This window comes from Lepisma saccharinum, chromosome 2 (assembly GCF_977018435.1).
Source record: "Lepisma saccharinum chromosome 2, izLepSacc3.1, whole genome shotgun sequence".
In the NCBI taxonomy this organism is placed as follows: domain Eukaryota; kingdom Metazoa; phylum Arthropoda; class Insecta; order Zygentoma; family Lepismatidae; genus Lepisma; species Lepisma saccharinum.
The window spans coordinates 108,798,566-108,812,546 of NC_139230.1; the positions used below are offsets into that span (position 1 = coordinate 108,798,566).

The following is a 13,981-nucleotide window of genomic DNA, read 5'->3' on the forward strand; positions in this document are numbered from 1 at the left end:
TCACCTCGTAGAAAGCTTTGGCTATGTGCATTCCAGCCATTCTCTTCACATGACCAAACCATCTTAGTTGGCTCTGTTCTACTTTCTCTAGTAAGGGAGAAACTCTCAAACAATTTCATGTGGTTTCATTTCTCACTCCATCTCTTCTTGTCTTTCCTTCTATCTTACACAAGAAACTCATTTCCATTTTCTTCAGTTTCCTTTGGTGTATTGATGTCAATGTCCAGGACTCGTAGCTGTGCAGAATCGTGGGTATGTATATGGTTTTATACACTGCTAGTTTTGTTCACTCTATTTCTTTTTTTATTGAGGCATTAAATAAGCATCCTGCTACTTGTACGAGGGGCATCCCAAAAGTAAATTTACAAGGCCTATTTGTCAATAATCATATTTTATTTGGACGATGAACCAAAGTACATGGTGTGGTACATGCAACTCTTTATTTTTCAACATAGTCACCATAATGATTAAGGCATTTGCGTAATCGTGGGAGACCAAGCATTATTGTGCAGAAGTAGCACAACTTGTGACAGGAGTCCAGGATGTTTACGTCGAATGGAAGCTCGTAAACCTTTTAATGTTGCACCGTATACAGTTGCATTAATCGTTGCTCCCTTCTCCAAGAAATCTGATTACAGCATGCACTTCCTGCTTGGACCATTGTTATAGTCGACCCTCCATCATTACCTGGCACTTGTCAGCAAATGATTTGATTTTGATTTTAAAATTTTGGGTGCATCAGCACTTAGGCTATTTTGCACCTGTCACATTCTACGGGGTCCAGCCCCTTATCATTACAAATAAAAACTCTAGCGTTGCATAAATAAAATACTAAAATATTCTGACTTCCGTTAAAAGCTGAGGCTGTAAACGGGCACTCAGCACACATAAGGACAAAAACAGGACAAGGCACACAAAATTATACTGGCCACAGTGCCAGTCGCCAGATCCTCCATCGTATGCAAAATGCTGTCCAGGGTGTACTGCGTGGAAGTGAGGTTGACATTTTTGGGTGCCTACATGGAAGCTACCCCTTACACCCCTTGTCAGCAAATAGTAGTGCGGAATGTTGCCAATCGATATGAGGTTACCACCCGAAACAAAAAAGTCACAGAAGATATATGCCTTGTAAACTTACTTTTGGGACACCCCTCATATTCTGCTGTTAACTTTGTTGTCTATTTTACCATCTTGCTGTAGCGTTGCTTCCATATATTTGAAGCTATTAACCTGTTCTAATTCTTGATTTTCAAGGTATATTTTATGGTCTATCTCTTCTCTTGTTTATTATCATGGTATTTGTTTTATTATTATTTATTCTCATCCTATATTTTAGGAGTTCTTTATTCAAAATGTTCATGTTATATTGTAGATTTCTCTCAGAGCTTCCTAAAATTAGGATATCGTCTGCATATGCAAAATGTGACAGTTGTACTGGCCTCATGTTTTTATATCCTAGCTGTAACTTTTTGACTTTTTTGTTACATTCTATTATGACTTCATCCATCAGTATGATGAAAAGGAAGGGACTGAGTATACATCCTTGTCTCAAACTTCTTGTTGTTTCAAACTCTTCTGATTTAGCATTTCCAGTTCTAACACAGTTATGGCATTTTTTATACAGACTCTTTATGCCTTGTAGAAGATCTTCCTCTACTCTTCATTGATTTATAATTGCCCAATCTTTGCCCTAGGTATGGTGTCAAAGGCTTTTTTCTAGATCTATGAAGGCCATGTATACTGCTTTTCAAAATTCTATAGCTTTCGCGTTAATTTGACATATGCTGAAAATGAGATCCTGTGTGCTTCTCCCAGGATGGAATCCATGTTGAGCCTAGTCTAAATGGAGTTCAATTATAGTTCCTAAATGTGATTCCAGTATTCGAGCATAAATTTTTCCTGGGACACTAAGTAAGGAAATCCCTCTGTGGTTTTCACATTTTCTATTGTCTCCTCTTTTATATATTGGTATTATGATACTGACTTGCCAATCCTCAGGTATTATACTCTCCTTCCATACCAGGTTGAATTCTTGGAGCAGCATTTGTTTACCATCCATTCCCAAGTATCTCAACATCTCTGGTGTCATCTCATCATGGCCTGCTGACTTTTCTAGCTTCATCTTTTTGATAGCCTAATCCAGTTCGCCCATGGTAATCACACTTTCATCATCTTCCTCGTTTCTGTTTCCATTGTTTCTCAGGTTCTTGTCTTGCTCCCACTGTTCGCTTTCCCTTTCTCCATTTTGATCTTCCTCTATGGTCAACAGTTCCTCAAAATGTTCTTTCAATCTTCTCATTATATTTTCTCCATTGGTTAATAGGATGTCATTCTTACTCTTTATAAATTTCAATGGGCATTCTTTATCTTTCCTTATAGCCTTTAGTGTTCTGTAAAACAGTTTCTGGTTATTATTAAAATTTGTCTCTAATTTCTTGCCAAAATTTTCCAAAGATTTTTTACCATTTCTTTAACAGTAGTTCTTTGCTTCTTGTATTCTTCGTATGCGTTAACTGATCTCTTATTCCAGTATTTCTTCCAGAGTTCTTGTTTCCTTTTGACCTGTTCCTTGATTTCGTCTGTCCCCCATGGTGTTCTCTTTTGCTGTCTTCATACTTTCATCTATCCACATGCTTTTTTGTTGCTGCTTCAAGAATAATTCGTTTAAAATTTTGCCACATATCCTCTAGAGTATTTGAAGTGCTATATTTCCTGTATTTTCTGTTGGATTTGTTCTTGGTACACTTGCCTTGTATTTTTATCCTTGAGTTTGTGGTTCATTATTTTTGCCCTTATGTTCTTTGTGTTTGATTCTTTCCTAAATGTTGATGTCATAGCTGTTTTCATTACTAATAGATGATGGTCACTTCCTATTTAAAAACGTCTATACACTTTAGCATCGAGTATGTTCCTAAATTCTGCTATCTGCAATAAGATGAAATCAATGATGGACTTCTCCATGCGACTGGGTTCCTCTCTTGTGTACTTATGAATGTCTTTATGTTGAAATTTGGTGTTGACTATTATTAACTCATTGCTGACAAACAGATCAATTATCCTTTTCCATTGTCATTTTGATGTGCCTCGTCATATTTACCCATCACTTCTTCAATACTCTTTACTTCTTTACCAACTCTTCCATGTAAGTCTCCTAGCACATATATTTTTCCTTCACTGTCATCTAGTTCTTCGTAAAAAGCATCCTTCTTTTCCACTGTCTCATCCTCGTTTGGTTCATATGCAGCAATATAGGTAAGAGTCCGATAGTCTGTACTATTGGTATCTACAGTTAGTTTTATTAGTTTCTCGTTTATATACTGGCAGTCTTTTATATGATATCGATATCTTTCTGGTATGATTATGCCTACTCCTGCTTTATCTCGTTGGTTCATGTCCACTCCTGAGTAGAATAAAATATATTTATTCCCACATTCTGGTTCCATCATCTGTTCACATCCTCTCCCCTTCTTTTTAGTTTTGGTTATTGCTAGTATATGTAGTTATGCTTTATTTATTTCTCTCATAAGTTCTATCTCTTTACCATGCACTCCACGCACATTCCAAGTTCCAATTTTCAAAATCCTGTTTCCTCTCTTTGTTGCTTGTTAGAAGATATTTTCAGACTAGTGGGTTGTCAGTCCCCTGAGTCCAAAGCCATTGGAAATGCCCCCCCTCTGAGCCCATGGCGTGCTAGTTTTTCTGTCAGGATGTACTCCCTCAGGAAAAATGAAATTCCCTGACTTTTCCAGGTTTTCCAGGACAAAATTTACATTTTTCCCTGACAATTACAAACTAAACTAAATCGATGTTTTTGTAAATTGAAATAATAAACTCATACAGATCCATGCATGGATTTGTTAAACACCAATATTATCTTCTATGAAATTGACTTAATTCCTCTATTCTCTATGATTTAAATTCAAACTGCAAAATAGTGAATTTGGAAAATTATTACAATTCACAAGCTAGGGAAGGATTGATTACGGAATTTTGTCATACACAGTAACTTTAAAATAAAATACTTGATTATTTTTAAAGTTACGACTAAATGAGATAAGAATGAAGAGTGAATGATTAAGAAATACAATTTGTAATTTATCAGTCTCCTTATCCATTCTCGGTATTATATGTTGATATTTCCACTCAAGTTTGGAACCCTCTGCTTGAAAGAACCATGAGTGCGGACTCATTTTTCAATGCATAAAGCTACTTCTCTCTTCTCTGTAAAGCAAAGAACTTAACTCTTTCATATAAGTGAAACAATTGAATCAAACAAAATAAAGTGTCATATTTCCTTACTTTATCAATGGGATTTCTGCTTCAGTACAGTATATCCAAGTGAAGTACTGTGAAATTAACAACATGCAGTTATACCTTTAATGCTGACGAAAAGGGTATGTAGGTATTAGAAATTTAACGCAAGAAATTTATAGAATTGCATTGTATAGGTACCTGATTTAGCTAACCACACATTAAAACAGGAACACTCTAATAATAAAAGCTTCTGAAAGTTCATATACGAGGGGCCTCCTGAAAAAAAACTCCAATGGTGCCTATACGGAACAATAGTGGTCGGAGAGTGACACACAAACATGCAGGCAGGAAGAAGTGGCATGTAGCTGTAATCTGGTACAGTTGTAATGCAGACGTTTTAGGACAGTTCTAGGTTAAAGATTGCAGCTATCATACAGTATCCCACAAACTGCGATGTAGCCTACATTGCACGCTCAGAATTTGGCACAGAGCCACCAGCAACTGTGTGAGGTGTGCAGACCGGATGTCGTGAATGATAGTATGGTCAGACGATGGTGCAGACAATTCACGGAAGGCCAATCGAATGTGCACAACCCCATACAGCACAACACAGGCCCTTTGCATCACTTCATGTGAGAGATCTTGGACCACTCCCTGTACAGCCCTGCCCTTTAATGTACTGGCTTTCATCTCCTGGTTTAACTGAATAGGTTTCAGGCAGGGCAAGGATTTGACAGCTACACTGTGGTAGAGATAGTTCCAGTTGTTTGTTTGTCAGACACATATACCATGGGCATACAAAATTTAGTGCCATGCTACAACAAATGCGAGAACAACGGTGGTGATTATGCCGAAAATTAAGTTAGGACTCACTGTTACTAATGCAATAAATTACTACTGATATTATTGTTTTATTTATGCCTAATTGGTAGGGACCTTAATATTTTGTTATTTTTTTTAAATTGGTGTATTTTCTTATTTTTTATTTTTTACTATACAGTGTTATTTTTCCCAAAATTCACATTTTCATTTTAGCGCATTTTCTGGCAAATAGCTGAAATTATACCTTCATGGTGTTTTTAAACTACTGTTTCAAATTGTAAGTCACATGGCTTACGCCTCTTCGTGAGAGTTTGATATCTTGAAAGTTTTTTCCATACTCCTTTTTTTTATTTTAAGGTAAGGATTTTAGATAATGGAATTTTCTCCGTATATACTGAAGGGTGCATAATGACCATAAGTGGCGACGCACCAAAAAATTAAAATCAATCAATCTCACGTGACAGATACCGATATATTATAGCACCAAAAATTGGCATTATCTTTTTTGACTTGTTAGTGTTACGTTTCCCAAAATTCGCGTTTTTGTTTTAGAACATTTATCTGCCAAACATACCGAAACTTAATACTTCATTGTGCTTTTAAACTATTATTTTAAATTGTAGGTCACATGGTCTACGTATTTTCGTGACAGTTTGATATGTTGGAACAGATTTTTGAGGAAGTAAAAGTAAAGTGCTCCCCTGCACTTTTCCATGAAGGTGTATAGGGGTGTGGAGTTAGGGTCCCACACTTTCTTGATCACGGCTGAAGGTGGGGGTGATGTGATCAGCACCACGCTCCTGGCTACCTTTATCCCTCAAAGTTTCCTCAAGGTACCAGCTTCGTATGATGCTGGGCGGTCCCCGGAGCAGTTTGAATAGGTGGAAAACATCCCGGTTCTCCACCGCAGGGGATCGACCCCGGGTCTCTCGCATAGTAGTCAGACGCCCTAACGACTGAGCTCCATTATTACTGGCTCGACAAATGCCGACGGTGCGCACTTAGCTTGGTAATTCAAAACATATCTTGTGTGACACATACGAAGATGTGGCTCCCGTGTGACGGTAGATATGCACTCGATCTCCTGTTAGAACCCTGCCACTTTGCTCTGTGATGCAAATGGTTTTGATCGTGGGAAATACATGACTTAATGTGTCTGTCGGAATTATTCCATGTTCGTATAACTCTACAATTTACTCTTGAGTAAAATGTTGGAAAACTTGCATGTTCTATGTACACAAACATGGCCTAGAAAAGACAAAAAAAATCGTTAAAAATGCCAACAATTCGCATTTTATGCCAAATTCGCATTATTTCGATATTTCAAATGGGCGAAAAATGTGTCCAAACATCACTGCACATTCCTAAACATAACTTCGCAGCAATTACCATTTTTCATGGTTTTGGCGTTTGCGAAAAATCAATGTCCCTACTAATTGGAAATTTCTTTCTGGCCACCCCTCATATAAATAGTAGATGGAAAGTGAAAATTTAGCAGGGCTGGCAGAGAAAATTCAATCCTTGAAGAAAGTGATTTGCTTTTATGATTGAATGAATCTAGTAAATATGATATTAAAATATTTACGTATTTATTATTAGTATTTTGTTTCATAATATTGGACATTAACGTTACCCTGTGAGAGATTAATGACCATCTCTCACGAGTTTAAACAGACAGGACAGAGAGTGGCATTAATTTCAATGCAATACTAGTGTTACAGTAAATTTGAGGTTGGGAGCATGCTCTTGCCAATTTTTATAACGTTCACCATTGCAGATTTATGTTTAACTTTTTCGTGATAGTATTCAAAATATATATCCCGTTTGGTTGAATTCTTCTTGATATCTAAGAATAGTGCATGTCATTGTAAACGTATGTTAACTTGTGCGAAACCAGTAATACATCAGGATGATGAAAGAAGACCTTCATAAGCACTGCTACATTAAATAAGGTGAAGTGAGCCAGAAGAGTAATAAAATTCCAGCCGCATATTTGCAGTATAAAGCTCTTCTTGTTTATGCATTCGATTTTTGTTGGATGTTGCAGTCCATGCAATTTCTGTCGCATGTTGTAGTGAGATACCTTGTCAGGTGGCGATATTCAACAAAAATCGTATGTATCAATGGAACCTATTTGTTTCCATGTTCCTTTAGTTTGTCCAACAAAATGCCTTACTACGTGACAAGTCCCCTTACTACTCAAATATGGACAAGAAAAAAATATAATTCAATGCATTTTCCACGTAATATTTAGAGGCTTAACCTTTACTACCCCAATAATACCATATGGTATCATCAGGGTAACGTCGTACTGGCCTGATGATACATACCAGATGGTATAATTGTGCTGATTACGAAATGAATGTGCTTTTTGGACGTTCATACTCTTATGTTTGGGTGGAAACTCTGACACAGGTCTGGAGCAAGCCTGGGAAATTCATATTGATGACCAACCTCCCCCTTCTCCCCCCCCCCCTCCGCAACATATCCATTCCACATTTCCGAACAGAGTTTCACATTTTGGCTCATTATTCAATTTGTATGGCACCCAGGAACATGAAATATGTTTCAATCTCTTTGGAAACGTCCATTCTTTGAAGAGAATACTAAGATTTGCGCCTTCTCCCTAAAATAGCGGGAGAAGAGGGGGCAAACTTCAGATATTTATGTTTTTTCCATTGAAATTCGGTGGTCGCGCCCTCAAACCCCATTCCTCCGTTCGACAGTCTGAATTGTACACAGTTGCATGCTCTGATGTTTTATCTGTAAAACAAAACTTATCCGAAGTAGATTGCTCCCGTAGTGCCCGAGTTATAACAATTCTCCTCCAAAAATGCAAATTACGTATTTTTCGTAAAAAAAAAAATATCACATTTTGGCTTATTATTCAACTTGTATAGCACCCAAGAACCTGAAACATGTTTCATTCTCTTGATAAATGTCAATTCTTTAAAAAGAATACTAAACTTCGCGCCTTAGTCCCAAGTAGCGGGAGAAGAGGGGGCAAACTCCAGATTTTTATAGTTTTCCATTAAAATTCGGGGGTCGCGCCCCACAACCCCCCTTCCTCAGTTCGGCATTCTGAATTGTACACGGTTGCATGCTCTGATGTTTTAGCTGCAAAACAAAACTTTTACCGAAGTAGATTGCTCCCATAGTGCCCGAGTTATAACAATTTTCTGAGCAATATGCAAATTACCTATTTTTTGTAAAAAACAGTGTTTCACATTTTGGCTTATGGCACCCAAGAAGATGAAACATGTTTCATTCTCTTTGGAAACGTCCATTCTTTGAAGAGAATACTAAGGTTTGCGCCTCATCCCCAAAATAGTGGGAGAAGAGGGGGCAAACTTCAGATTTTTATGTTTTTTTCCATTGAAATTCGGGGTCGGGCTCCCCCAAACCCCCCTTCCTCGGTCAGGTGTTGTGCATTGTACACGGTTGTATGCTGTGATGTTCTATCTGAAAAACAAAACTTATCTAAAGTAGATTGCTCCCATAGTGCCCGAGTTATAACAATTTACTTCCAAAAATGCAAATTACATATTTTTCGTAAAAAAAATCACATTTTGGCTTATTATTCAACTTCTATGGCACCCAAGAACACGAAACATGTTATGTTCTCTTGAGAAATGTCCATTCTTTGAAAAGAATAATAAAGTTCGCGCCCTCTACCCAAAATAGCAGGGAAAGTAGGGGCTAACTCCATTTTTTTGTTTTTTTCTTTGAAATTCGGGGGTCGTGCCCCCAGCCCCCCTTCCTCGGTTCGGCGATCTGAATTGTACACTGTTGCATGCTCTTGTATTTTATCTTAAAAACAAAACTTATCTGAAGTAGATTGCTCCTATAGTGTCCGAGTTATAACAATTTTCCTCCAAACATGCAAGTTACATATTTTTCGTAAAAAAAATGTTACATTTTGGCTTATTATTCTACTTGTATGGCACCCAAGAACATGAAACATGTTTCATTCCCTTGAGAAATGTCCATTCCTTGAAAAGAAAACTAAAGTTCGCGCCTTCTTCCCAAAATAGTAGGAGAAGAGGGGGCAAACTTCAGATTTTTGTTTTCTTTATTGAAATTCGGGGGTCGCGCCCCCCAAACCCCCTTCCTCGGTCCGGCGTTCTGAATTGTACACGGTTGCATGCTCTGATGTTTTAGCTGCAAAACAAAACTTTTACCGAAGTAGATTGCTCCCATAGTGCCCGAGTTATAACAATTTACCTTAAAAAATGCAAATTACATATTTTTCGTAAAAAAAAATAATAATCACATTTTGACTTATTATTCTACTTGTATGGCACCCAAGAACATGAAACATGATTCAATCTCTTGAGAAATGTCCAATCTTTGAAACTAATTCTAAAGTTTGCGCCTTCTCCCCAAAATAGTGGGAGAAGAGGGGGCAAACTTCAGATTTTTGTTTTCTCTATTGAAATTCGGGGGTCGAGCCCCCCCCCCCCAACCCCCTTCCTCGGTCCGGCGTTCTGAATTGTACACGGTTGCATGCGCTTATGTTTTAGCTGCAAAACAAAACTTATCTGAAGTAGATTGCTCCCATAGTGCCAGAGTTATAACAATTTTCTGTTCCCGTGCAGAGTTCCATAACGATATCTTTAAATAAAAAAATTTAAAAAGTCAATGAAGACGAAATTCCCTGACATTTCCCTGACTTTTTTTGACACCTCAAATTCCCTGACTTTTCCCGGTTTTCCAGGTTTTCCAGGTCTGTCGCCACCCTGGTCCCTTAGCCTTTGAGGATCCCTCCTCACCACAAGGCAGTGGGTTCCCTCTTTATTTTAAACACCAAGAGGGAGGGTTGCCTCTTCTGCCATCTCTGCCATACCGAAGGACTCCTTCTCTGCCACATCTGTCATTGAGGACTTCACTGTAACCCTGGCAAAGGAGCCCTTACATGGTACTATCAGCAGAAGCCAGATGAAGCACAATTTTTTTAAGAGGTGTTGGTTCATCCGCCTCCTCTGCCCTTGAGATGACCACCCATTTTCTTCCGCCATTGGAGCCGTTGACCAGTAGTAAAGTAGTAAAATACAAAATAAAATCATCCTTGCCCTTAGTATCACACTTTTTGAACCTTCGCATTACAACTTCGCACCCCCCTGGAACTGTCCCTGGTGAAACACAAGTTCATGAGTATGGACACGAATATAATGATCGTCATTCATTTAAGGAAATGTATTTGAGCAACCCTGAATCACAGTGTACATAGAGAAAATGCTATCAATCTGTTGGTTCACGTGCACAGTAAATATTGCTAAACACAATTAGTCCTCACCTTTCCCTTGCTAACTACTCAGATATGAAGAATGTCAATAACTGAAGTAGAGTATTTTGAAACATGTTTTTCAACCTTATTAAGTATACATTATGAAAAGAGGGAAGGAAGTGTTGAATTGTACATTGATTTGCTTTATTTTACTTTAATTTTTGTGCCACTTTTGGCTAATTTGCAAAGATGGGGATGAGTGATGATATGATGAAATTGATGAATGGACACTCACAAACATCCATGCCCAGGCCGCAATTTGCACCTGGTATCTCTGGCATCATAGCACGTTATGGTAACCACTCCGCCATGGGGGCTGGCAGGAAGTGTTGAAATGTAACTGCCTACAGCTGTACAATGCAGATAATCCTCAAGTTTCATATTCAATTATTTCCAGCAGGGTGCAAAATGAAACATAATAGAAATCAATTATACCTGTAAAAACATTACCTGTAAAAATCGATCCAAGCTCTGATCAGGACCAAAAACAAACTGAAGAGGAACTTTATCAAGTATGCAATTCATTTGCCCACTCGATTTTTTCACATGATTTGCTATCATGTCTAGGGTACTTTCCTGCAATGGAACTACATCAAGTAGGAATGCTGCAATCTCATCATCAAGAAGCCACTGTATCTGTAATGTGCACATACATCATATATGATTACACTGTTCAACATGTAATTTACTGACAAGAAAATATAATGTGTTTTGTGTTGTTTTCTTTTTTCTTTTTAATGAAAATTAAATCAGTTTATGCATATCATGTCAGAATAATCTGCAAAACACAGTGAAATCTCAATTATAAATATCATGAAGGACAGAAGGTACAAAACGTAAACAACTAAAATGGTAAAATTAGGTACACACAAAAAGAAAAAGAGTACTCTATAACATATGTATGTATGCATGTATAATTTGACCACACCCTGGCTTTGATGGGAAAAAGTGGAAAAAAAAATTACATTTTGGATGTAACTACAACACAATTCAGGTTCAAGAAAAGTCTTTCTTAGATGTAGGTCATAAAGAATGCGAGTTATACTGATGCTTTCAAATTGCAAGTTCTGCTGTACGCTCAGGAAAACGGTAACAGGATGATGAGGTAAATGTAAAAAGAATGGTGATTTGAAGAACTCGGGAAGTTATTTTCCATTATTTCTCCTACAAATAATACTGATTGTTTGACTCCCATGTGACAGGAGGTGTGCACTCGATCACCGCAAGAATGGCACTGCTTTGTTCAGTGACGGAAAATGTTCCAATAGAAGGCAGCAGCAGAAAAAAAAAACACTGGAAGCAATTTTTAATGAAATTGTTTACAATATTTTCCTGTAAAAGTTGACAAACTCTTGAGCATAATCAGTATTTATGCCAGTTGCTATTTATGTTTTATACACAGTGTCCAGGAATCACTAGCATTTGTTTGTTACAGTTTCTAACCAGGACACGATTTTTGAGAAAATTACTTTCCATTAATTCTTGTGAGACAAATACCAATGATTTGGCTGCCATGTGATAAGAGGTACACACTCGATCGCTGCCAGAATGGCACTGCAAAATCTTCCGATAGAAGGTGAAAAAACACTGCGAAAGCAATTTTTAATAAAGTTGTGTACAACATTTTTCTGTGAATGTTGACAAACTCATGGGTGTAACTTGTACTTACACCTGTTGATATATATGTATTATATGCAGTGTCCAGGAGTTCAGTTCTGTTCAGTATAGTTTTTAGTCTAGGCAGATTTTTGAGGAAGTTATTTTCCATTATTTCACAAGCAAAAAATACAAATTAATTTACTACTGTGTGGTGGAAGGTGCACCATCAGAATGGCATTGCTTTGTTCGATGATGCAAACCATTTTGATACAGGGGCAGATTAAGGGGAGGAGGGTGTCTCCCCCTCAGACACACTTGAAGGGGTGTCACGGGTAACTTCCACCAAGAACCCATTTTATTTTTTCATATATTGATAAATAATTTAAATTGTTGGAATGAAATATAACACACATAGTGTCAATTAAGAACCATACAAGAGCAGAATAAAGTCCACCTTACTGCTGGACGGGAGTTCATCGGCTGCCATGTGGGCACCTGGTTTTTATTTTTTTAATTTTGAATATGAGTATTTCTTAGAATGTTTTACCTGGATAGGGATTCTTACGATTTTAATAACTAGGATTCTTAAGTGTTTTTTACTGATTCCTTCAACCATATCCCTATTTAACACTATTTCACGTGACACCATGTCCTGTGTCTAGATTTCTAGTTAGACCTGAAGGAGGAAGTATTTACCTCAGAAACGTGGTCCAGATAACATATACTCACTCATGTAAGTTTAAAAAGTTTTAATACTATTTTACGTATTTATTTTGTATTCAATAGTGAGTAATACGTACTTCCTCATCATGTTCAGGGTGGCTACAAACAAGCAGAAATGAAATTCCCTGACTTTTCCAGGTTTTCCAGGACAAAAATTTACATTTTTCCCTGACAATTACAAACTAAACTAAATCAATGTTTTTGCAAATGGAAATAATAAACTTATACAGATCCACGTATGGTTTTCTTAAGTACCAATATTATCTTCTATGAAATTGACTTAATTTCTCTATTCTCTATGATTTGAATTCAAACTGCAAAATAGTGAATTTGGAAAATTACTACAATTCACAAGCTATGGAAGGATTATGAAATTTTGTCATACGCAGTAAGTTTAAAATAAAATACTTGATTATTTTTAAAGTTACGACTAAATGAGATAAGAGTGAAGAGTGATTGATTAAAAAATACAATTTGTAATTTATCAGTCTCCTTATACATTCTCGGTATTATATGTTGATATTTCCACTGAGGTTTGGAACCCTATGCTTGCAAAAACTATGAGTGCGGACTCATTTTTCAATGCATAAAGCTACTTCTCTCTTCTCTGTAAAGCCAACAACTTAACTCTTGCATATAAGTGACACAATTGAATCGAACAAAATAAAGTGTCATATTTCCTTACATTATCGATGGGTATATCCAAGTGAAGTACTGTGAAACTGACAACATGCAGTTATACCATTAATACTGACAAAAAGGGTATGTAAGTATTAGAAATTTAATGCAAGGAATTTATAGAATTGCATTGTATAGGTACCTGATTTACTAACCACACATTAAAACAGGAAAACACTAATAATAAAAGCTTCTGAAAGTTCATATACGAGGGGCATCCTGAAAAAAGCTCCACTGGTGCTTATACACAGGACTAGTGGTCGGAGAGTGACACACGCACACATGCAGGCAGGAAGAAGTGGCATGTAGCTGTAATCTGGTACAGTTGCAATGCAGCCATCATAGGACAGTTGTAGGTTGTAGATTGCAGCTCTCATACAGTCTCCCTCCGACTGTGATGTAGTCTACATTGCACGCTCAGAATTTGGCACAAAGCCACCAGCAATTGTGTGAGATGTGCAGACCGGACGTCATGAGTGATAGTATGGTCAGACGATGGTGCTGACAATTCACGGAAGGCCAATCGAATGTGCAGAACCCCATACAGCTTAGTACACGCACGCCCTTTGCATCACTTCAGGTGAGAGATCTTGGACCACTCCCTGTACAGCCCTGGCC

At 37.4% G+C, this 13,981-nt stretch overlaps 1 protein-coding gene across 1 annotated transcript in view; it reads right to left on the minus strand.

Moving 5' to 3' along the window:
* Nucleotides 1–13,981, minus strand: part of LOC145983594 (KICSTOR complex protein SZT2-like) — a 605,385-nt gene that overhangs the window by 60,946 nt on the left and 530,458 nt on the right. The window contains exon 30 of the mRNA XM_083116658.1: nt 10,814–10,999. Within this exon, the coding sequence (XP_082972784.1) occupies nt 10,814–10,999 (186 nt within the window). The remainder of the gene's footprint in view (nt 1–10,813; nt 11,000–13,981) is intronic.